A 22,280-nucleotide genomic window follows, 5' to 3' on the forward strand; every position below is an offset into this window, starting at 1 on the left:
GTGTGTGTGAGAGAGAGACGGAAAGGGAGAAAGAACAAGAGCATGCATGTGTGATTGTGCGCGTCTAAACAAAAGCACATCTCGTTCCAGCTCTGCGTATGTGCGCTCAAGTCGGACACTCACTGTTGACGATGGCAGTGGGCAGGATGGAAGCCATTGCGGCCTGCTGCGGCAGGAGCTGGATGCTGTCCAGCAGCCTGGCTGGGTACATGCCCTCGCTCAGAGACATGTGGTTCACCGCCTGCAGACGCGAGTCAAAGTCCACCGCAAACGCCACCAGCTCCTCGCCCTCCATCATGTTCTTGGTGGTGGTGCACCACAGTTGGCCACCTGGACAAAACAGAGATAGGGGAGACATTTAGATGCTTGCTGCGAGAGAAGAAAAATGTTTGCTGCGTGAACACATGAGTAATTCTGGACTTAAATGTCAGGGCATTATGCAACATAAGAAATTATATTTGTGTGTGCTTAGGATGGCATGCACAACATCTGAAAAGACTTAGTATTTCAATGGCAGGTTGCATAACTGTGTATTTGAAACAGGATGTTGGATAGGACATAAAGTGAAAAGGTGGATAAATATGTTTTAAAACTTTGTACAGTATCTTTCCAAGATAGAATCATAAGGTTAATCCTATTTTGATACAAAAATCCACAAGAAAATATAGGGTCACTTCACCACAATTACAAAAAACATTATTGTATAATTTTTTGTCTTACAGCTTTTTTACAAAATTACATTTAAATATTTTAGTGGCGACATGTCTTTTCAAAATCAGTATCAACATTAATCAACAGAGGATGTTTTCGTAAGGAATATTTTTCCTGTATTTCCAATAAAAACTGTTAACAGATTATACACACTAGACTAACACAGACACTGTTCCTGGACACACTGCTTTTTAATGTGTCATTTTTTCCCATGCTATGGACATGACAAATGAAATTCCAGTCACCTCCACTGTTTTGCAAAAACCAAAACTACACAACTAAATGAGAAAATATGTTTTTTTAATCTGGGCGAACAAACCCTTTAAAAGGTAATATCTCTCTTTTTACTGTCACTCAAGCGTCTTTTTAGGCTACTGGTGCTCAAATCCAGAAGCAAGGCAAACCTCAGCTGGGGTAAACTGTAGCCTACAGTGCTGTTGTCAGCTAGAACACTGAGACAGGTCCTCCATATTATTAGATTGTTGTGTTTTGGGATTAAGCATTCCTCTGAAATCTTCTGAACATATTCATTAAGTCAGAGAAAGGGGGAGGGGGCAGGAGGAAGACAGGGGGGGTAGAGGGAGAGAGTGAAGGTTTTAGCTTAGATAATATTTATCTCAGCACATGACAGGCTTTTCAGCTGCACTTCATTTTCCATTGAAGAGATTAAAGTTTTTAATATGACTATTTACAGAAATCTGGCTGGGGAGATAACAACAAACTATGATACGCTACTGCTAAATGGCAGAATTAGGACATTGTTTCTGAGGAAAGCTGGACAATTAATTAAAGCACGCTGTTAGCTTTCAAAGATGTGCAAACATACCGACGGAGTGTCAGGCTGAGAGGGGACATGTGATTTGAGCCCTGGCTGATGTGAAATAAAGAGAGTCCTGAGGAGAGGTGTGAAGGCATGGGGATGCAGCTAGAAAGCCCCCACACATGTGGAACACTGATTACTCATGTTTACATAAAACCTATGAATCACCAGGTTTAACACTGCCTTGTAGACACGGCGAAGGTGCTCAAGTAAGGCTCTGTGTGAAAACAATTCACTTTTCTGTTGATTTATTAGAAATGGAAAATTAGTGGATGGAAACAGAGCCGATGTGACTGTATACTACTACGTCATGCATTATTTAAAAATCATTGTTAAGTTTCTAGAATGAATTGCCCCATTATTTCAATTCAAAATTGAATATTTCAGATTTCACATCACTGTTTTGATTAAAACCTTTCTAGCCCTCCCTATCTGCTGGTGAAGCACTGAAAATTAGACCAGCACAAACGTGTCAAAAGGAGTGAAATAGTATTAAAATATGCTATCTTTCAAAGTCCCATTTGTGTGCAGGCTTCCTCCCCACGAGTGTGTGTGTGTGCTCCTGCGTGAGCGTGTGCATGTCAGCGCCACTTTAAAGAGCAGTGCCTATCTGTCGGCCAATCTGCTGTGACGAGACACACACTTCAGGCCGCTCCACTTCATCGTTTTGATTCTGTCATACCACACACTGCCTGGAGAGGCCCTTTGAATTTTTATCTCCTAATTAAAATAACAAAACTCCTCTCCACTGTCTGCCCAAGTTACCATCAAGGTAGATACAAACTGCCACTGACAATGGCGGGGAATATATCGCAGTCATAGCCACAAAAGTTTCTCTCCTCTGAATGGATCTTTTAGTTCAGACGCGCTCAGCTTACAAAGAGAATTATGAACTAGGCCCTGGCGTTCAGATACAAATCAGTGTTTTTTTGGATCAATCCAAATCAAAGATACTGTATGCTCTTCTCAGCTGAAAATGAAGTCGATTATGTGGAGTCTGATGGAAATGTTTTAGTGCATTCTGACAGCAGAATATGCACTCAGATTGCATCCCTTCAGCCAAGAATGCTACAGATCCATCTGCTGTGTGTGAGAATGCTGGAAGTGAGTTTTTAGGACTGCATGTCCCAGTTTTACTGAGCTGCACAAAACACTGAGGCAGCACTTGTTACAGTCACTCAACCAAGACAAGGTAGTAAGATACATGTGCTCTGGCTGCAGGATTAGGGTTGAAACTACACTTACATTGTCATCAGAAATAAAAATCATAGCTGTTTCGCTCAGATTTGTGACAGTTTTTACTGCAATTTTGTGCATTATATCTACATTTGACTGTTTTCTGGAATGCGTCATGATTTTAGCTCCGTGCTTCATATCAAGTCATTTACGAATACACTGTACAAACGTGTAATTAACTGTACAACCAACCACATAAGCAAATGCAAATAAACATGCATACCTACAGCACATGTATGCACTAACCAATGCATACAGACTACTGCAGAAACATGTCATTTTCATGCACATATGGAGATGCAATGCATAGAAAGCAGACGGCACAGAGGCGTAAGGTGGGCAACAGACAAAAACAATATTCCATGAAGGAGCTCTGTCGAAAGATTTGTCATGGCTGTTTTCATTCTGACAGCCTTTTCATGACAGGTGATTTAAATCACAGAAACACAGGTGAGCTACCTATGACAATGGCACGATCTGTATGAATGACGAAGTGAGGAGGGGGCGAGGGGGGGTCAAGAGTTAGAGCGAAAAAGACCAAAACCGTAAGTCGTGAAACTGGGGAAAAGGCTGTGGAAAGTGCAGCTTGTGATTTGCACTTGTTTGCCTGCTAACTGTCTGCAGTGAGCTGCCTTTGTGCAGTGGCCAATGCAGTTGGAATGAAGGCTATTGTCTAAATCCTCCTGCAGAGCACCTGATAAAAGAATAAAGAACTATGACATATTCTAAAAACAATGGAGGAATTAAGGGGAGACAATAGGCCAGCTGCCTCATTAAAACAATCAAAAAACGGCATCCTGTACGTAGTCCAGATAATTAAAAACCACTGCTTCCTACAGTCTCTCAATACCATATCCACCAGCTCAATGAGGCCCTGAGACTATGGCTCTGCTGGCTAAATGCCCTCTTCCCTCTCTTCCCTTTGATTAATGCTTTATTTGAACATGCAGTTGAAGATGAACATATGAAGGAATTCATGAAACAAAATTATAATGCAAACCCTTTCCTCCCCTATAAGTACTTATAAACTAATCAAATGTCTCAGGATGAATCGCAGGGACTCAGGGTGTGTGTCCCCTCCCCTTTGCCTAAAGCCCCGAGAGATTTCAAAGTGCAGGCATCACAGGACATTTTTTAATTTTCTCACTTTAAATGACTTTATAAGAAAACGGATGTGTACAGTATCTGTATATGTATGGGGGAGGCAGGGAGAATAGAGTATGAGATACTTGAGCAGGAATAATTTTTTTTTTTTTTTTTGCTCCCTGCGAACGGCTACCACCACCATATCTTAATGAAGCTGCAAACAAATCTCTCATGCCTCGTGCAAAAGCTGAGAGACAACAAAGCAGCAGAAATAACAGAAGGGCCCGGATAATTAAACTGGCCTGAAGACAGGTATTCAAATGTTGGTGTGTAAACAGCACAACTCTTTAATAGTTTAGCTGTAAAATGCGTAGTTAAGCACATCAGCACTTGCCTCTCCCATCTGTCCAAACACATTACCATTGCAGAGGCCATTACAGCAGTGGAGTACAGTCCCACTGCACCACAGCCTCATATTATGGGAGGGGTTGAATGGGGCTTCTGGGAAAACTAACAGCGGCCCATTGGCATTACCTGAATGCATTGAGGGGTCATGTATTATAAAGCATTACGGGTGCACCTTGAGAAATGCGAACAAGATCTGTACATAGAAGTGCTTGATGACCATTTTATACATTTTAAAGGGCACTAAGTCTCAAACCCATATACCAGATTTAGTGTGTAATTCAACATTCCTTTGTCGAGCCTGATGTTGATTTGTTCTTTTTCCTTGCTTTGGCTATTCTGGCCCTTAAAGTTCTTGTCTCTGTCTATTGGCTCTGTGCTAACTGCTGGTCTTAATTGTGAAGTGAGGCTAGCGGAGCCTGAAGCCACAGAGAGGGTTGTAATTAAAGACCTCTACCTCTTCTTGTCTTCAAATCAGCTCCAACTCCTCCTGGTCAAATGGGAACGAGCTCCTCGCACCTACGAATATCAAGTAGCTGCGTGTTGCCAGCCGCCACCATCTTTATTTAACAAAGCTTCATCACAGGAGGAGTAAATGACAGCGCCGCACACAAAACAACTTCCCAGTCAACTTGTGAAAATATTAATCACAAATCGTGGATGAATAATATCTGTATCTGCACCTGACAGCAGACGGTGTTGCGACAAACACTAAACAAATCCTCCTCATGAATACTGGTAAATATTTGGACTGTTTCTGGATCATCAGAGTTGAACACATTAGGATGACTCATGGCTGTCAACCCCCGCCGTCACAATCCCTGGCCGGAGCAGGCAGGCGGCAGAAAGGAAAACGCTGAGTTAGACCCGAGCGGGAACATCATTCGCAGGGTCAAACAAGCTTACTATTATTGACGGTACACTAAACTAGAATTAGCTGACTCTACTATTATTTCACTAAGGCACTGACACAGATTGACTCTCTCCCTCTCTATCTCTCCTTCACTCCCTTCCACCTCCTCCTCCTCATGTTTCGTCTCGGCCACTAGGAGGCACTCTTCTCATGCCCAAGCTGCAGCCGGTGGGTGTTTTTGCTGTGATGATGCAGAGACGCCTCAGACATGGCAGAGCAGCATAGACGCCAGTCTGCCTATACATCCTTGCAGGTAGGTGCTAAAGATCTTACTCTCATGAGAAATGCATTGGGAATCAAAGGCATTCCTCTGGCCTGATTTTGCCTTGATCTTTGCCTGGAAATTACGTTTTGTAAGCTTAAATGTTGGACTAAATTGTCCTATGATTTTTTTATATGTTTAATAATATTTAGTCTGTTGTTTTTGCATTTCTGTTGTGGCAGTAATGAAGCATGCCAGTGTGCTTTTGTCACTTTTTAACATTTCTTATGTCTCACTTCTAAAATTTCAAAATTGTTGCAGGAATAAAAACAATCTCCTATTTTCCAGGGAAATAAATACTGTTCAGTAAAATATGTGTTTACAGAGCCCTGACTTGCCTTGTCTTGCCTGACACCCCAAAACTCCCTCCTTTTGCACTGCAGTGTCCAGACTAATTTTAGCATCAAGTGTTTTTGCAGATATAGCCAGTACCGAGAGCTCATGGATGGCCTCGAGCGAATGGCAGGCGGGTCAGAATCCACAAATTAAAAAGTCCTCCCAGGGGAGCCTCATACACGCCGCTCTCTCAATAGTATACATTCACAGGCAACAAAGACATAAAAGCAGCACAGCACACCGAACAATGTCATTCAACACACATTTATGAATTGTTTGAACATCACAAAAACAGCTGGGGAAGAAAAAAAAAAATCTAGCAGTGATGTGATTCAGCAAATGTTCTACCGAAAAAATTAAATGTTTCACTTTGAAATTAAAAGAGTTTCTCTGACTAGTCCCTGGAGACTCGTGTAGCTTTTTCAATACAGTGAGATAGATACTGGCAGGGGGATGTTTGCCTGGTAATAGTGTTGTAATAATTTTGAGGGAGGAAAAAAAAATAGAAATGTGAATTAGCAGCTATTTTTGCTCTATTAGAGTGCCACGACAGAGCTTGAATATTTAGATTTCAATTTCTTACACAAATGTATTCATTTTCTACAGAAATCTATTAAATGGTAAAATATTTAACACTCAGAACATCACCTGCTTTACTCTAATTTTTAAACAAAACTATTTTAGATGCACAAAAAAAAACCCTGTATCTAAATAATTTTCTTTTTTTTGGGACATTTTCTTTTTTTCCCCAAACAAATTAAATGCTCTCGCGTAAACAATAAATGGATATTGAGAACATTATATGCTTTCTATATTGCAGGTAACATGTGAGTTCTGTGCTGTCAGTTGTGAGACAATACCAGCCACAAATTCCTACAGTACAAAGCTGTTCTCCCTCATTAGCTGCCACACACAGTCAGCTCCTCCCTGTCCACAGTAAAGTGGAGTAGACTATTAAAGGAAAGCTCTGACTGGCTCCTCTCCTCTCCGCTCCGCTCTGCTTTATTCTTTATTTGGACAGGTTTGTCCCATTGAGCACTCTATTAGCTATCCCTCTCTGCGGGTAGTGCTGCCTGTGTCCTGGTTGTGGCCGGTCGACATGTGTTTACTGCGGCCCCTGCTGCGGTGGCAGGCTGGTTGGGGGCCCGTCCTGACCAAGCCCTGCTAATGGGACCAGAAGACCCCTCATGACAGGGCGCCGCTGTGTTGAGCACCGCAGCAGACCCTACCCCTCCCTCCCCTCCAGCTGCGGCCTCATGGCCCGTGTCCCCCTACCCATCATGCCTCGGCGGGAGCAGGTGAACGGCGGAGGGCCAACGACGGTGAGCTCGGTTTTCCTGGGAGAGCGGAGCGCCATTGCCACGCGCCTCAGTGGTTCCTCCAACATGGCTCCGGCCCTACGCCACATGGGCTGGCTGGCCAGCATGTGTGCCTGTGTGTTTTTAAGTGTGTGGGTGTATGTGTGTGTGTATGTGGGGGTGTATGGTGGATGCCAGCCCTAATGCAAATGCTTGCCGTTTAAAAAATGGGAGCCTCTCTCCTCCTCTGTCTCTCCTCTTTGGAAAGGTCTATTTTGGCCTTCTGGTGCTGGCAGTTATTTTTTTCCTCTCCAGAAGGACAGAGAGCCAGGGAGATGCACCTGTCATCCATTTTGAAATTCAACATTATTGATCTGGTCATGGGGAATGGAATTTATGAAGTTGTGTATTTTTCTTCAAGAATACTTATTGATTTGTGCCTTAAAACATGCATTTTCCTTATTTGCTAAGTGTTTCTGTGCCTTATTTACAAGCATGCTAATTTGGTGTTTGCTGTACAGCAATACACAGAAAGAATACACACACACACACACACACACACACTCACTCACACACACACATACACACACCAATCACCGGTGCAACATCCCAGCATGCCCTCTGTCTCTGCACCCCTGTAATTCTACATATTGCTTAAAGTATGTGCTAATTAAATTTTCTGTCGGTTTGCAAGAGAAATAAATAATCTGCAGCTAAAAGGCCTAATTGCGTTTGTCACATTGTGTCTCGGTGGCTGGGACATCGGGAGCACAGCCGCTGCCCTTGCTCATTGCCATTCTGTCGTCCTGGCAAGCCCCCGCGCTGCCCCAGGTATCACCACGCGGCCATCTGGAGCCGACATCTGTCTCTCTATTGATCACAAGGGTTTAGCACTTGATCAAACAGACTGCGACAGGAAATTGCTCTTTTCCCCACAGAAAAGGCCAATCGCCTGCGTGAGGGTAATAGAGTGGAACTGAGATGCAGCACCAGCACGGCGGGCAGGCGGGCACGGGCACAGCCAGGCAGGCAGTGGCACGGCGGTGTCAGCCGCTGTGGAGGTGGCAGGGATGGCACGAGTGCTAAAGTCCACTGCCATGTTACCAACAAGAGCATGTTTCTAACCTTTCTGCTATAGTGCAACAGCAGCACTTGTAATATTACAGTTACATTAAATTATAATTTGCAATCATGCAGATTTTCCAGTTTTCCACTCTGAGCACATCACTGAGAATCTGTGTATGTATGCAGAAGATGAGAGCATCACCTCTGATTAAAAAAATTCATTCATTTGATGAGCAGAATTTTTCTTTCAAGCCATTCAGGTAAATGTCTAAGCCAACAGCTGTCTGAAGCTGTAAGAAAAACTAGATGCAAGTGAAATATGCTACATGATAAGCACACCAGATGGTGGGAAATTAATGTATTTTGTCTGAAAAAAAAAGAAAAATTCTAAATACTTGAGCATAAACACCAGGGCTGCATTCTGATATTTGAGAAGGCATTGCTGTCAGTTTTTATAATAATTAAAATACATGACAAAGGGAAATTCTCGTAGTGTGCAAGCTTTTTAAAAAAAAAAAAAAAAAAAAATATATGTGTTTAACATGTAATTGAGCACCCGGGTGTAATGTTTCAATAGTGGGAAATCCCTGACAAGGCTGCAGTTGTCTCTTGCTCACTGGTATCCCCAGTGGAGTTCAACACACTATTAGTGCCTGAGGTGAACAGCTCCTGAATGTGTGTTACAGTATGTTAGCTAAGGCTGTGGTCCACATCTAAAATTGTGGTTTCTCTAAGCTCAGGCATGCTTTCCAGGCACTCACTGTAACACCATGTTTAGCAAGTATGGACAATTTGATACTGAAGGTGACATTTATTCAGCATTGTAGAAAATATTTAATTGTTCCTGCAGAGAGCAAGATATGTTTCCCCTTGCCTACAGTGCTGGGATTGTCCTTTGGAATATGATGCAAATTTGGGATGAAGCAACTAATTCCTTCCTTGCACCCCTGTACACCCCCCTCCCTCAATCCTCCGCCAGCCTCCATCCTCCCCAGACACGAGGATTCTGATTAATCGTGTGACCGCCCCTCGTTTTGCATTTTACACAATCTCACGGCGCCACGGTGAGATGTGTGAGGTGTTTTGCCACTTTTGGCAAGCTGAAAAGATGTAGCCCAAGGAAGAACAAGTCGAAAGTATGAGGGAAAAAAATATGACCAGGGGACGTGATAAAAAATTATCAGCCAGTGTGTTTTCCTGTTTGGTTTTAATCTACATTTAATTAAATTCTTATCTGCTGTGTGCTTATGGCTGCATTTGAATGGCGAGGCTGCATTCATTATGAATGGTAAAATTGAACTCAGTACATTGTGTGTGGCCCAATAAAGAAACAAGACTCTTATTGCAGTGCATGCACAAGCTCCGACAGACATGCGGAAAAAATAAGTCAATTAAGATCGGTCTTTAAATTACCGCTGTATCAAAACAAGGGGCGGGAGCATGCTCCATAATAGAATCCTGACAGCGGAGAGAGCACAGTTGACTGTTGTTAATATACATCCCATTTGATACAGCCAATTGTATTAGCCTGTTTATGGAATGCACACAGTTGATGTACACTAGATTTACTAGTCTGTCATGATAGTTCATAATCGACAGTGCTGGGGGAAAAAAAAAGTTGACTTCAATGAATATAGAGGTCAAATGAAAAATGGCTGCAGCAGTATAATAACAGTTCCTCATAAAGATTCTGCTGGTTTATCTGAATGTTAGAGGTCAACAGCAAAGGTCAATGGCAGAATATGTATACAATATGTGGGAAACAGCAGATACTGAAGAGTTAAATCCAAAGGAGTAGAGAGGGGAAAATAAAAAGAAGATTCAGCTCCAAAATTGTAATACTATTGACAAAAGACACACAGCTTATAACGGGCGGGCGGCACTTCATAAGCTAAGAACAATATCCCATAGGCAGCACCCCGGAAAACGTTGAAAAAGACCCTGAGCCGATACTACAAAGTTGGGCCCCGGCAAAATCCCTAAATCTTCCCGTTTGCTTATTCCGAGCAGCGTGGGGGGAGAGGGAAGCTCCCTGCTGCCTGCCCATGTTTACAGAGCCGTTCTCATCTCTAGGCCTTGCTCATCCACGGCACTGACACACGGTGTCGACATGATTAGGGGTCTGCCTTTGCATAGGGCTGCATGTGTGCACGGGGGGTGGAGGATCGGCAGATGAATGACTTTGGTGCATCGGAGGGGGATCACAGCAGATAATCGCTCCCGACTGCTGCGCCGGAGCTCTCAGATCTGGTCTTTAAAATAATGTTCGGAGTCAAGTCTCTCCAAAGCTTTTCGCAGGTTATCTTCCACATTTTATGTTTGCTGTTTAAATCTTAACAGGACACAAGCAGCAAGGGAGAGCAAATATGTCTGGAGTCGGAGGAACCGGAGTGGAAATGTTATTGCGAGGGGTTAAGATTAGCTGTAGCAGGGGGCTGAGGAGATGAAACTCCTCTCTGTTCGAATGGCTTTTCATTCCTCGGGAAAAACTTGGAATGTTGAACTTAACCTTGGGAGGCTGGATTCCTGCGAGAAGCACCGAGGGCATAATGAATCTGACCTCTTGCTGAAACTGACATCATTCAAAGGCGTTCACTCAAACACAAGACAAACACCAAATCTACTTAAGTACATTTAAATACAGACCACCAGCAGCACGCAGACAGTGTGAATACAGTACAACATAAATTCCAATATCATAAATACTGCTATCACACAAACAGAGGAGCCATAAAGTACGGCTGCCTGTGTCTGGGACTATAAACCTCTGGCGTTACTCATAGGGAATAAACACACATGCACAATTTACTGCACTAGATCCCCCCTTTGTTTATCTTTTAAATAAGCACACTTTATCACCCTCCTGCATAAGCAAATTGCATGCAATGTGTGTTGTTTTAACATTTGATATGCTGTCCCGAAGATTCATTTCTCCCTACGAATTCAATTGTCTTTGCAATATCCTGCTGCCATAGGCATCAGGCCCCATCACCTGTTCGTTATCACTGGCCGTCCTGTTTGGGAGCTCTTGAAACGGTGCCATGGCATTGACTCTCAGTTAACAGCAGGTCTCTGAACTTCTCACGCTTGATAGCGGAGGCTGGGAAATTACGCTAACAACTAATTAACATCATAAAGAGCGTTTAAATGGACGGACGACACCTGCAACCTTCATTTGCACACGCTAACGCAAAAAAATTACCTGTGTTTTTATTTTTGCAGATAACGCATGCATTTTTTAACACCTTTTAGAATATTCATATTTCCGTGACTGGCTTTAGAATTGGCACCACTGTCTGTTTTTTTTTTGGTTTTTTTTGCTGTGTACTGTAAAAAAAAGCCACCAGGCCAAAAATAATAATTGTCAGAACAGAGAGCTGGCATTATTCCTAAAGCTGTTTTTATTCTATGAGTTTGTGTGCACCTTTTAAAAAAAGTGCACTGCTATATGCTGTGCCTGAAATAACACATTCCATTTCTAATTTCTCTTTGAATATAAAATATTTCCAGGCGGCAGACATGGACCTCCAGTTACTGGTCCGAATAACAAAGTGCTGCCTGTCAGTTGGAGACACTTTGCTGGCTGGCTGAACTAAGCTGGTTTAGACTGACAAGTCTTCAACGGTGGCAGCCTCAGCTTCCACTGGCAGGCCCCTGGAGTCCTTCCTCGCTCCGGCTCCCAGCCTCAGAGTCTTTCACTTGGAGATGACCACAGTACAGTCAAGTATCCATGCTCTTTGAAACCGCTCTTGCTGTGTCTTTCCTTTAAAGGTCTGAAACAGCCGCTAACTTCCACAGGACGGTAATGCACTCACACCTCATTACAGAGCCACATTATGGACTACAGCAGTAATACGGCTTTAATCTTCTCCAAATCGTTATAAATGTCAAGCTGGGGCCAGGGACTTCCCAGTCTACTGCACCAATGGCTTAGCCTGCTATCCCCTCTTTTCCGTATTAGCTATAGCCAGAGAATTACATTCACTGCCAGATCCCCTGAAACTTTCAACCCTTTTGTTCCAACATTCAATGCACCATTAACATACCCTTTGAAATTGTGTCTCCCTCCCTCCCAAAAAAGCCCCAAACAGCTAAATATGAAAACAGTTGATACCCCTACCCCGCCACATACACCCCTACCCCACCCGTACCTCCCCCTTCTTTTCCTTAGCCTCTCCTAATGAGACGCAACATCCCTGTCTCTCCACTGAAGGATCCAGACTTTCTGTGTGATAGAGAGACTGCGGCTGTTTATTAATAATGAATTTGGATGTTTGCGTGCGGAATGTTATCAGCGCGCACACAATCCCACCAATAGTTTGCCCTGATGGGGTAGCTGGGTTCCTCATTAGCAGAACATATTTAATCCAGAAGTTTCTTATCAAATGTCACACCTGCATCTCTAAATGGCATTTTCACATTCATTCGCCTGTATTTGGGAGATGAGGCTCCAAGGTGCTTTGCAGAGATTAAGAAGGAGAGAGAGTGCAAGCTTATTTTATCATTTAGCGGGTCTGGAAGGAATCCAAGGAGTTTTTGTCTTGTTGTTGTAATTAGAAAGCCTTTTAAGTGATAACGCCTGCATAGGAATATGAATATGTAGCGATCAGGCCAGCCCCCCACTCCCCACCCCACCCCCCCTCCTCAACTCTCTCTCTCTTTCTCTGCCTCTCTTCCTCTCTCTTCTTCTCTCTCTCTCTCTCTCTTTTAAATTGTTGAATGCTGAGTTTTTGTTCTATGTACAGCAAGGATTAACTCAGAAGCTTCAGAAGTTTAATGAAAGACTTGAAAGTACACACTTTTCCTTGTTTCTGGCTGTGACAGTGTTTCTTTTTCCTGTGCGAGAGCGGACATGACATGAGTACAACTTTTGTTTTTCTACCTAAAGCATAGAGGATGGACTTTGCTTTCCTTAAGGACACATTTCAGCAGCAGTACTTGACTAAATGTAATGTTTTATGACACAGATCCAAAATTAAAAGAATGTTTAATAAAATATACTACTGCTCTATATTCTGCCTACACTGAGCCCAGGGGCCCATTTCCAAGCAGTGGAGAATTTAACATTTCCTGCAAAAAGAAAAGAAAAGCTCAAATATTTAACATTTCTTGTTACAACACTCCTCTGTAGTTGTAGAGAATGGAGCAGGTATGCAGCCTCCCTCTCAGTAGTGGCATTTACTCCCTGTGTATATCCAGAAAAGCTGCTGCTAACCATCGGGCCAGAGATAAGTGCAAAACTGAGAAGTATTGATCCAGTAATAGTGGTTCACGCTTTGACTCTGACACCTTAACCCTGCAGACATAATGTCATAGCCTCTTATCCTTTCCTCTTAACACAACCTGCCTATCTCCCACAAGCTGTCACCTCTAGTAATACGCTTCTCAAAAGCTCCCCTAAATCACTGAAATCATTGCACTTTCAGACATTATTTATTTTCCCACCTCTTAAAAGTGAAGCGTGATTTACAGTTCGGTAAAAGGTTGTGGTTTTTTCCTTCCCCCCACCTCCTTTCCCTCCTCTTCCTTCCTTTCCCTCTAGACCTACTAACGCCTTCTGTCAAGGTAATTCCATTTCTACCATTGTAAGAGCTGCTACGTAGCAATTACTATGTTAGGTCTGTGTAATTGTGTTGGCTTACAGCGCATGATAAATACAGTCGAGCTAGACCCCGCATAGTGATCCCAGATGTACACTGGTTTAGACGTTTTCATTAATTGAAAGCGTCACTGTGTAACAGTGCAGTATTACACTCTGGCAGGTATGAATGAAGTCTAATACAGCTTAATTACTCCGCAGCTAAATATGTATTGTAGGGATCCCTTATGTGGGGCTTTTTATCTGTTACAAATCACAACTTTAAACCACTGGAGGGTGGCAGTGATAATTAGCGAGGATTTAAGCATCCAGAATTCTAATAGAAAAAAGCTTGAACGAAAACATCTCTCTCACATACAAAAGGCTGTAAATGATCAGACGTTTTGCCCAAACTTTTTTGATCGATGTGTTTCAAAAGCCTGCCACTAGAGCGTCTAGGCCATCGCTGATGGGTGCCAAACGTTGACATTATATGCAAATGTTGTTTATTATCTTGCAGGCAGCACAGATCCTGCCTTGGTTGGGGCTCCTGCAGCCCACAGCATCTTCCAAGCAAGGTTTATGCACAAGGGTTTCTAATTAGCTCTCTGAGGGCCGCAGTTAGTGCAGCCGTTTTCACAACAGCCGTTGGGAAGTTGAACACTAACTCCATATGTTGCCCAGGAGGCCTGAGAGACAGGCGGATCCTGTGTGTTTCACATTAGGAGACACTATGTTCACTCCTGAGAGCGGCTTTTCATTTTCTGTGGATGGAGAGGGAAATGTAGCCAAACCAATGAATGGTGTTCACCATTAGTTATGTATCTCTGAGCTGCTTTTATTTTAAACTATATCCTTTTAAATATAGAGGTATAGTTACTATAAATACACAAATAGAAATGTGATTTTGGAAAATCAATTCAAGCCTAATAATAGCTTTAGCTCATAACAACATTTATCTACACATGTTCAAAATTTGTCTTTCAAAGCTGCACACCATTAAAAAGTCACTAAAACATAATCCTGTTTAAACATATGTTCCAGAAATATTGTTATACCTAAAAATTAAAATGTACAAAAAGTCCAGTTTGAGATGCATGAGAAACTCTGAACAGTAACAGTTCTCATTCACAACTGTCCATTGGAATGTGCAGCTACCTGAGCTTAGAAATCAGCAATATCCAGTGTTTCCCATGACGGCCTTAGCTAACCCTCATCTCCAGGTGCTAACTGAGCCTCTATTTCAAAGCTCTGATGATCTTATATCTCCTTCAAAAGCTGATTCTCGCTGTAGAAATCCCTGGTTCACCCTCCCTCTTCGCTTTCTCTTTTTCCTGAATTGCCAGCTCAGTTTTCCTCCCTTCACTCTCAATCAGCATGCGTTCTGCTTTTGACCCGGCGGCGCGAAAAAAAGACGATGTGCCTCATTAACTGAGGCATCACACTGGCTTTTTCAACTTATTGTCTCTCGCACCTTATCCGGCCCTTCATCTTAAACTTGGAATAAATTAGAACGATAACGATCGCGTGTGTGCCATTAGTCACAAATGAAGTGGTTAACGCAAAAAAAGAAAAGGGGGGAAGATAAGGCTGAGATCTGATGCCGATTCATAAAAGGGAAGGCAGATTGTTGTAAAATGGCAGATAGACCGTGCAAATTGGGTGCCGACATCATGAGGCAATGTTATTACCAAATTAGCTTGTGCTTTTTTCCCGCCCATCCTGATCACAACCTCGGGAGGAATGGCAGAGAAAAGACACTATTGTGTGGCGCTCACAGACATTATTCTTTGAACAAATACTTCAGATTATACAGGAGGCACTGATGCCGCCTTTACCTCTAAGATGTATTTGCTTTTAATTCATACATTCGATTGTGACATTTTAAACAATTTCTCTATTGAGACTTAAGGCATTACGGCCAAATGACAGTCCTGAGTAAATAGAAAATGGAAGAGGATGGGGTCTTGATAAGAGAATGCAGTGTTTGTTCAAGTTGAGTCTGCGGCTACTGTTGGCTAAGGAATGTCTTTTGTTCTCAGGTGGAGCTTGGTCTGTATCTAATGTTTAGTCATGGCCTTACAGCTTAATACTTCCAACATTTGGTGGAAGAATTTATTCCAAAAAGAGATTTTCAGAGGAGAATCTTTTAGCTAAAGTTGGAAAAGAAAATGAGGACAATAACCCAATTCAGTGCAGAGGACAATTATCATGTAAAAAAGCAACCGAGTGACACATCGCAGGCCGAGGTAGCATCGCTCCTTTCTGAAGAAGACAAACTGGTAGATTGAAGGTCTCTTGAATCTGGGCTGTCGCTGGGGGTAGGGGAGCTCTTGTAATTTGCAGAACTGAATCCATGGAGCGGGCATAAGGGAATAAGTTGGAAGGGGAAGAAGACAGAGAACAAACCTGGCAGGCACGTTGAGGCCATGCCAGTCCTGCCTGCGCCACGCGGTGTGGCAGGGGGGCAGTGCCAGGAAATGTGGCAAGAGGAGGAAAGATCAAACAACAAGGGCTGCAGATCTCCACCAATCTGCTCTGTATTAATGTCAGAGCCAAGGAGCAGCTGAACCAGACGTGATCCACAATGTGTGACAGCGATGCGATGTGTGTGCGCGCGTGTGTACATGTGTGTGTCTATATGACCATTCGCTGCAAACTGGACCAAATTCATAATGGCCTGGTGGTATGAGAGACGACTCAAAACTGTCATAGAGTGTGAAACATTTTTCCAACTTGTCCTCAGAAACTTGAGGAGGGCAAGCACTCAAGAGTTTGCTCTCAGATTAATTTTTTAACCTCTTCACTGTTACATTTATGACTTTAAGCAGCGGCGCTTGAGGATTCATTCGGAGGTATTTTGCACGTGTCTGTGGATGTCAGACACACAGTAGCCCATGATGGAGTGGTGGGAACCTGGTGCCTGTATCGACACGCCTCTCAGCTCCAGTGGGCTGCACACCCGGGCCTGCATCCTGCTCCAAAAACTTGTTCTGTATAGCCGCAATAAAGCAAGCAGACGGCAAATGAGCTCCACGCTGCCATCGTTCCCTCCCGGACAGATGGCAAAATTAGACAATATGCTTTCCAAAATTACACTGAAATCACATGGCCACGTGTCTGTCTGCCTGCATGTCTGTCCGTCCGTCCCGCATGGCATCCCGGCCATCTTTGCCGGGGTGTGGCGCCTGGGCAGGGGCGGCGCGGCGTTGTTTGGGATGATGAGGAAGCCGGAGCCAGCCTCATTGCTGTTGATTGATATCGGAGCGCTGCGATGGGATGTAGGGCCAGCAGGAGCACCGGTGGACGTGGGGAAGAGAGGGGGGCTACATGGGCAGGGGGATTGTTTGGGGAGGTTGGCGGGGGGTAGCTGGGGAATGATTCTATGACAATGCATGATGAACAGCCTGCTATTTGGAGTGCATCTGCAGGAGCCAGTTTGTAGCGCCGGGTCCTTAGAGAGATGTGGGAGGAGAGCAAATGTTTGAGGAGCGGACTCCGCAACTGCTGAATCTCCCAGTGCTCCATGTATTTTAGGAGTGACACAGAGCATCTTATGACAATATTAGCCTCTATCCCACCTTGTCTTTTTGAATAGAATCTTGAACTGGAGACCGATAATGGTATCTCCAACTGATACGGGAGTCTCTGCTGCGAACTGGGAAAGGTCTGCTGTTTTGGGGGAATCTCTGTTAAAAATCTTGTCTGAGGGAAATTACGTTATTCCTCTGCTATACGCAGTGTGAGATAGAATTGCAGAAGTTGGCAGCTTGACTATCTTGTCATGTAAATAATTTAGCAGAGGGGCCTTCCCCCTGCCCTCCAAAAAAATAAACCACCCCTTCCATAGTTACTGTACAAACAGAGCACTTGCATTATAACCTAATTTGGAAGTATAGCACAGGATATAGATTAATGAAAGACTGAAAAAACAAGACACAAACATTTGAAATGTAATGATGCAAATTAACTGTTTACAGCTTTAAATACACCTCAAGCTCAGCTGCAATGATTAAAGTATCAAATTTGAAAGTGAAAAATATCCTCTAATTAACTAAATAAACATAAACACAGCCATTACTGGGATGAAAGTGGAGCTGCAGATGGCAGGATAGTCTGATTCTGGACTGAGTCATGAATATAGTAGCCAGACAAAGTGAGTAGAAATTAGGAAGTTACACAGTGGCTGAAAGCGTGGGGACTTTCTGAAGAGTCTAATGGTATATATTCAGTAGAATGATCACAACCACAGACTGCTCATTGCTGGCTTTGATTGGCCTCCCGGTCTGTCGCTTGGGAGAAACCTCAGTCCCCCCGGTGACGGCTCTGTCTCCGTCTTTGTGCCCTGTTCAAGCAATTACGCCCAGCTACATGTTTTCATATGGGAATGGATGAGAAAGGGGAGGGTGGCGGCAGAAGAGTGTGGAGGGGGGGGGGTGTGTCATGTGAAAAAGTCATTTTGGTGCTGCACTCTTCAGTTCCGGTCATGCTCTGTACCGACGCAAATTAAAACCTCCCCAGTAGCCTATGTAAATATGCTGCCTACTGGGCTGCGCTTTAATGAGCCATGATATGAAAGACATCTAAAACCAATGGAAAATAACTGGCCACTTAAAGGTGGGGTGCATCTGACAGGTGACAGGTAGAGCCAGGTTTAAGACAGGGTTGGGTGGTGGGGGGTGGGCGAAGGGTTTGCAGGATGATGGGGGCAGACCAGCTCTGGCATTCAGGAATAATCTAGAGCTGTGAGCTGCAAGCCAGAGGAGAGTAACCAGCTTTTTAGCCTCAGGCATTTCAAAGAATTCTGGGTGGCGGTGGTGGAGAGGGAGAAGGGGGAGCAGGTGGGGATTGTGTGTGTGTGTGTGTGTGTGTGTGTGTGTGTCTGGGTACCTGGAGTGTGCTCATTTTTAAGGGGGTGGGATGTTGTTAGGTGAGAAGTGAAAGGAGACAGTTACTATGTCTCCTGCCTTGAGACACAGCTCATTGTCACCAACTTAAAAAATGTACATAATTTCCTTCAGACACACACACATACACACACACACAGAGACAGACACACACAGCCCTCAATCCTCTAATAACCTGTCTTCTAAAAACCTTACAAGGATTACCTATCTGGAAATCTGCTTTGTATGCAGAATGTGATGGCGGAATGGAAATGAGCAACTGTTCAAGATGGCGCCTACCAAAAAGGGAACCACATCTGCACAAACCGATTAATCCGAAACATTCAGAGGAATCTCAAGTCATTTACAATATCACAGAATCCATAATCAAGATTCACTGCCAGAGCCTGAGTCTGCAGCACAGAGTCAATGCCCAGTTCAATGAGGGCTGATGGAATGTATAATTTCATGACAGATGCACGCATTCACAGGGGAACACAAGGTCATTTTAACATTCACAGGCAAAAAAATACAACAACTTACCCTAAAAAGGAAATGCACACCCAATTATTAAAGTGCAAAAGGAGGCAATAGCGAATGAAATATGTGAAATGTTTGTTCACCGAGAGCAGACTATTCATAAAATGCAAATTTAGCATTATATATAAATATGGTTGTTGCTTTTAATAACAACGCATCTATGTAGCTATTTAGAAAGACGACATCCTATGGATATAAATATGCGTCTCTAATTGGACAAATCCCTGTGTATGCATAACATTAATTAGGATGATCATGTTTATTGTACAGATTATGAGCTTATTTGTTCGAACAGGTGACTCACTGACAAGACACATTAGAAACAAACCACTGTGGTCTTGGACTCATACTGGGAGGAGACCAGTTTAATGTGTGGCAACTTGGAACCCAATGCATTTCAAATGTGAAAATGGGGCAAACAGATATGTAGATTTTTAAAAAATCTGTGGCATGGTTTGTCGGTTTGAACCTTGCCAAGCCATGCTAAATCCATGTCTTTAAAGCCACGCAGCGAGCTATAAAGGTAGGAGCCGGCTGATAGGCTGGTGAGATCCATTGTTGTTGGGCCATCTGACAGTCTAACTCGTGAGGAAGGGGGAAACAGAGGAACAAGCCAGTGGGGTGCCTTATGAATTTAGACTAAGTTGAGATTCTACATTTGGCCAAAACACACTCTCTCCTGTGAACTGTCAACAAATGCAAACCAAACCCACCAAGAACCGTACTGGTGAAAAAGCATTTTGCCAGTGCCTCTTTGTAATCTGTCATGTGGTTTTACATGGGGGCCACTTTGACAACACATGCCAGAATCGCTTATCTGGGGTTAATGAAAGTAACAATGTGCAGAGAAATAAGCAATACTAACATTGCTATAAATCCTTGTTTAGTAGAAATGTCACCACCTTAAAGCTGCATTAATCAATATCTTTAATATTCACGATGAAAGTGTAATGTGGAAGGGGTCGCTCATAGTGATGAAACCGTAGACTGTGTAATTAAAAATGGACGTAGTCGTGACATTGCCCATAGGTCTCTGAGGAGCTCAGTGATGGCTCTGGCTGTCGCCATCTTGGCAGTCCCGACTTCACTAGCTCCTGGCTAATGCAAAAATGGGCAAAGACCTGGAGCGTGAGTGGAGCTGAGGCAGGCTGAATTAAGCATGGTTACTGAAAACAGCAGTCTGTGACAGCACCCACCTGTCACTCAAAGCGGCCATGCCCTTAATTATGCATAACCTTAAACCTTGATATTATTTAAATGGGTGAGTTTTATGTTAAAATGTTCCCCCGTACAGTTGTCATGAATGTGGAATTTAGCTATAGAGACCAAACCCATTTTTTGTACCAGGCTGTAAACATGTTGATTTCTCCTCTAAAGTTGCACATGTTAATATGGGTTCTTATGGAGACTGATCCCTTAAGTAGCCAGCCTCATGTGGCCATTCGAGGAGCTGCAGTTTATATTACTTCCATGTTGGCTTCATTTGCCAGCCACGGAGGTTGCCGCGTAGATAAAACCACAGAGAATAGTCACCAAATTCTGCAATTCTCCTCAACTTTATAGAGTGTTTTAGCCTCTTTTAGCTCACTGTTTTGGTTTTATGGCCCATTTCTGCTCTAATATACTCAATCTTTAATAGCAGCAGCTAAAAATAAACATTGTAGTTATAAGCCAAGCACAAATGGCAGTCAAAGTTAGTGATTAGCTTGTGAACAAAATGGAGCAGCTAGCAAGCTAAAGAACCAAATAAAACAGAGCTAAATAGAGAGCAAATATTAAACTACACTAATTTGGTGACTTGAGACTGAATGCTAATGTTACTCCATGTCTACTGTTTCCTAACAGGTTAGCCCAAACAATTTTGTAAGGCAATAAAATGTTGTCAAATCAAATGATGCAGCTTTAAAAAGAAACTTTGATATCAATGAATGTGGTGAATGAGTTTCCAAACGCTCCCTCCCTGTCATGAATTTGCGACACTAAAGTAAAAAAGTTAACAGTAGTTCCTATGTGAAGATGCTGAGACATCTATCTGACCAGTTTGGGTCTTTCTCTATCCTGCTTCCCTCAGCCCTGATTACAGAAAGGCTTTACAAGGAGCCATCTCTCACCCTGGCAACTTTGTGTGACCTTGTGGGGCTGAATAAGACTGTAAAATTGATTCAGCTCCCGTAATAAAAGAGCATACACATTATCAGTATTCTAATTATAATTAATACAGGCAGCAGCGGCAGACCCATTATTTACGATGGGGGCCCATGGTAAGCAAACACAATAATAATCTGCTCCATATTTTTATTGATATGTTGATGAATGGCTCTCTTTCACACAAAACACCTATGGAATGTCTCAGTGGCCGATCATACAAGTCCTGATTATTTAATTGCCAGTTTCCTTCACCCTCGGCTCCCCTCCCGCCTCGCCTTTCCTTCAACCTCTCCTCTTGAGTCTTTCATTACCCCTTTGTTTGTATCACCTTAAGTCCCTGACTCCAAACCTCATTACCGAGAGCTGGATCAGGTGATAGAGTCAACTAACCTCCAGGAGGTGAATTACTGTCAGAAATAAACAGTCCAACGGCAACATCACAAAAAAAAAAGTCTGCCTGTCCTGAGAAGAGATACCCAGTGCGTTGTCTGTGAGGAGACGAACTCTAAAGGGAAACAGCAAAAGACATTTGAAAACACAATAATGTTGTCTGTGTCAATAACGGCTGGATTCTAAATCCAACACTAGAAAGGCCAAAAGGTCAATTTTCAGCTAATTTAAACAGTACTACGAAATACTCTTCCAAAAGGTCTCTCAGTGACTTTTTGAACTACTTTGTGCACAAACTAGTGTTGTTAGACTTTCTGTATAATGTAAGGGACTAATAATCATCGGTGTTAAAATACTGTTCCAGTGGTTGTAAAAAAGCTTTTATGTAAAGTTAAAATCATTCCCTTTCTCAATGGATTGTATACTTGATACACAAATGCAGACTGCTGGCAAAGAATAAGAGAATACCACTTTATTAAGCAGTCTCTGAATATTCTCTATCCAATGAATATCTGGTTTACGGAGCACAAAAGACCCTACTGCTTCACAGTCAAAGTGTGTAAAATAAAAAGACAGCAACCTTCATATCTAGGTTATCCTTTATAA

The 22,280-nt window shown here is 43.0% G+C and overlaps 1 protein-coding gene across 1 annotated transcript in view; it reads right to left on the bottom strand.

Moving 5' to 3' along the window:
* Positions 1 to 22,280, bottom strand: part of zfpm2a (zinc finger protein, FOG family member 2a) — a 114,808-nt gene that overhangs the window by 4,041 nt on the left and 88,487 nt on the right. Inside the window, exon 6 of the mRNA XM_035671552.1 lies at positions 124 to 330. Within this exon, the coding sequence (XP_035527445.1) occupies positions 124 to 330 (207 nt within the window). The remainder of the gene's footprint in view (positions 1 to 123; positions 331 to 22,280) is intronic.

Source organism: Morone saxatilis, unplaced genomic scaffold (genome assembly GCF_004916995.1).
Source record: "Morone saxatilis isolate NCDOM2014 unplaced genomic scaffold, NCSU_SB_2.0 Contig24, whole genome shotgun sequence".
NCBI classification, from domain to species: domain Eukaryota; kingdom Metazoa; phylum Chordata; class Actinopteri; family Moronidae; genus Morone; species Morone saxatilis.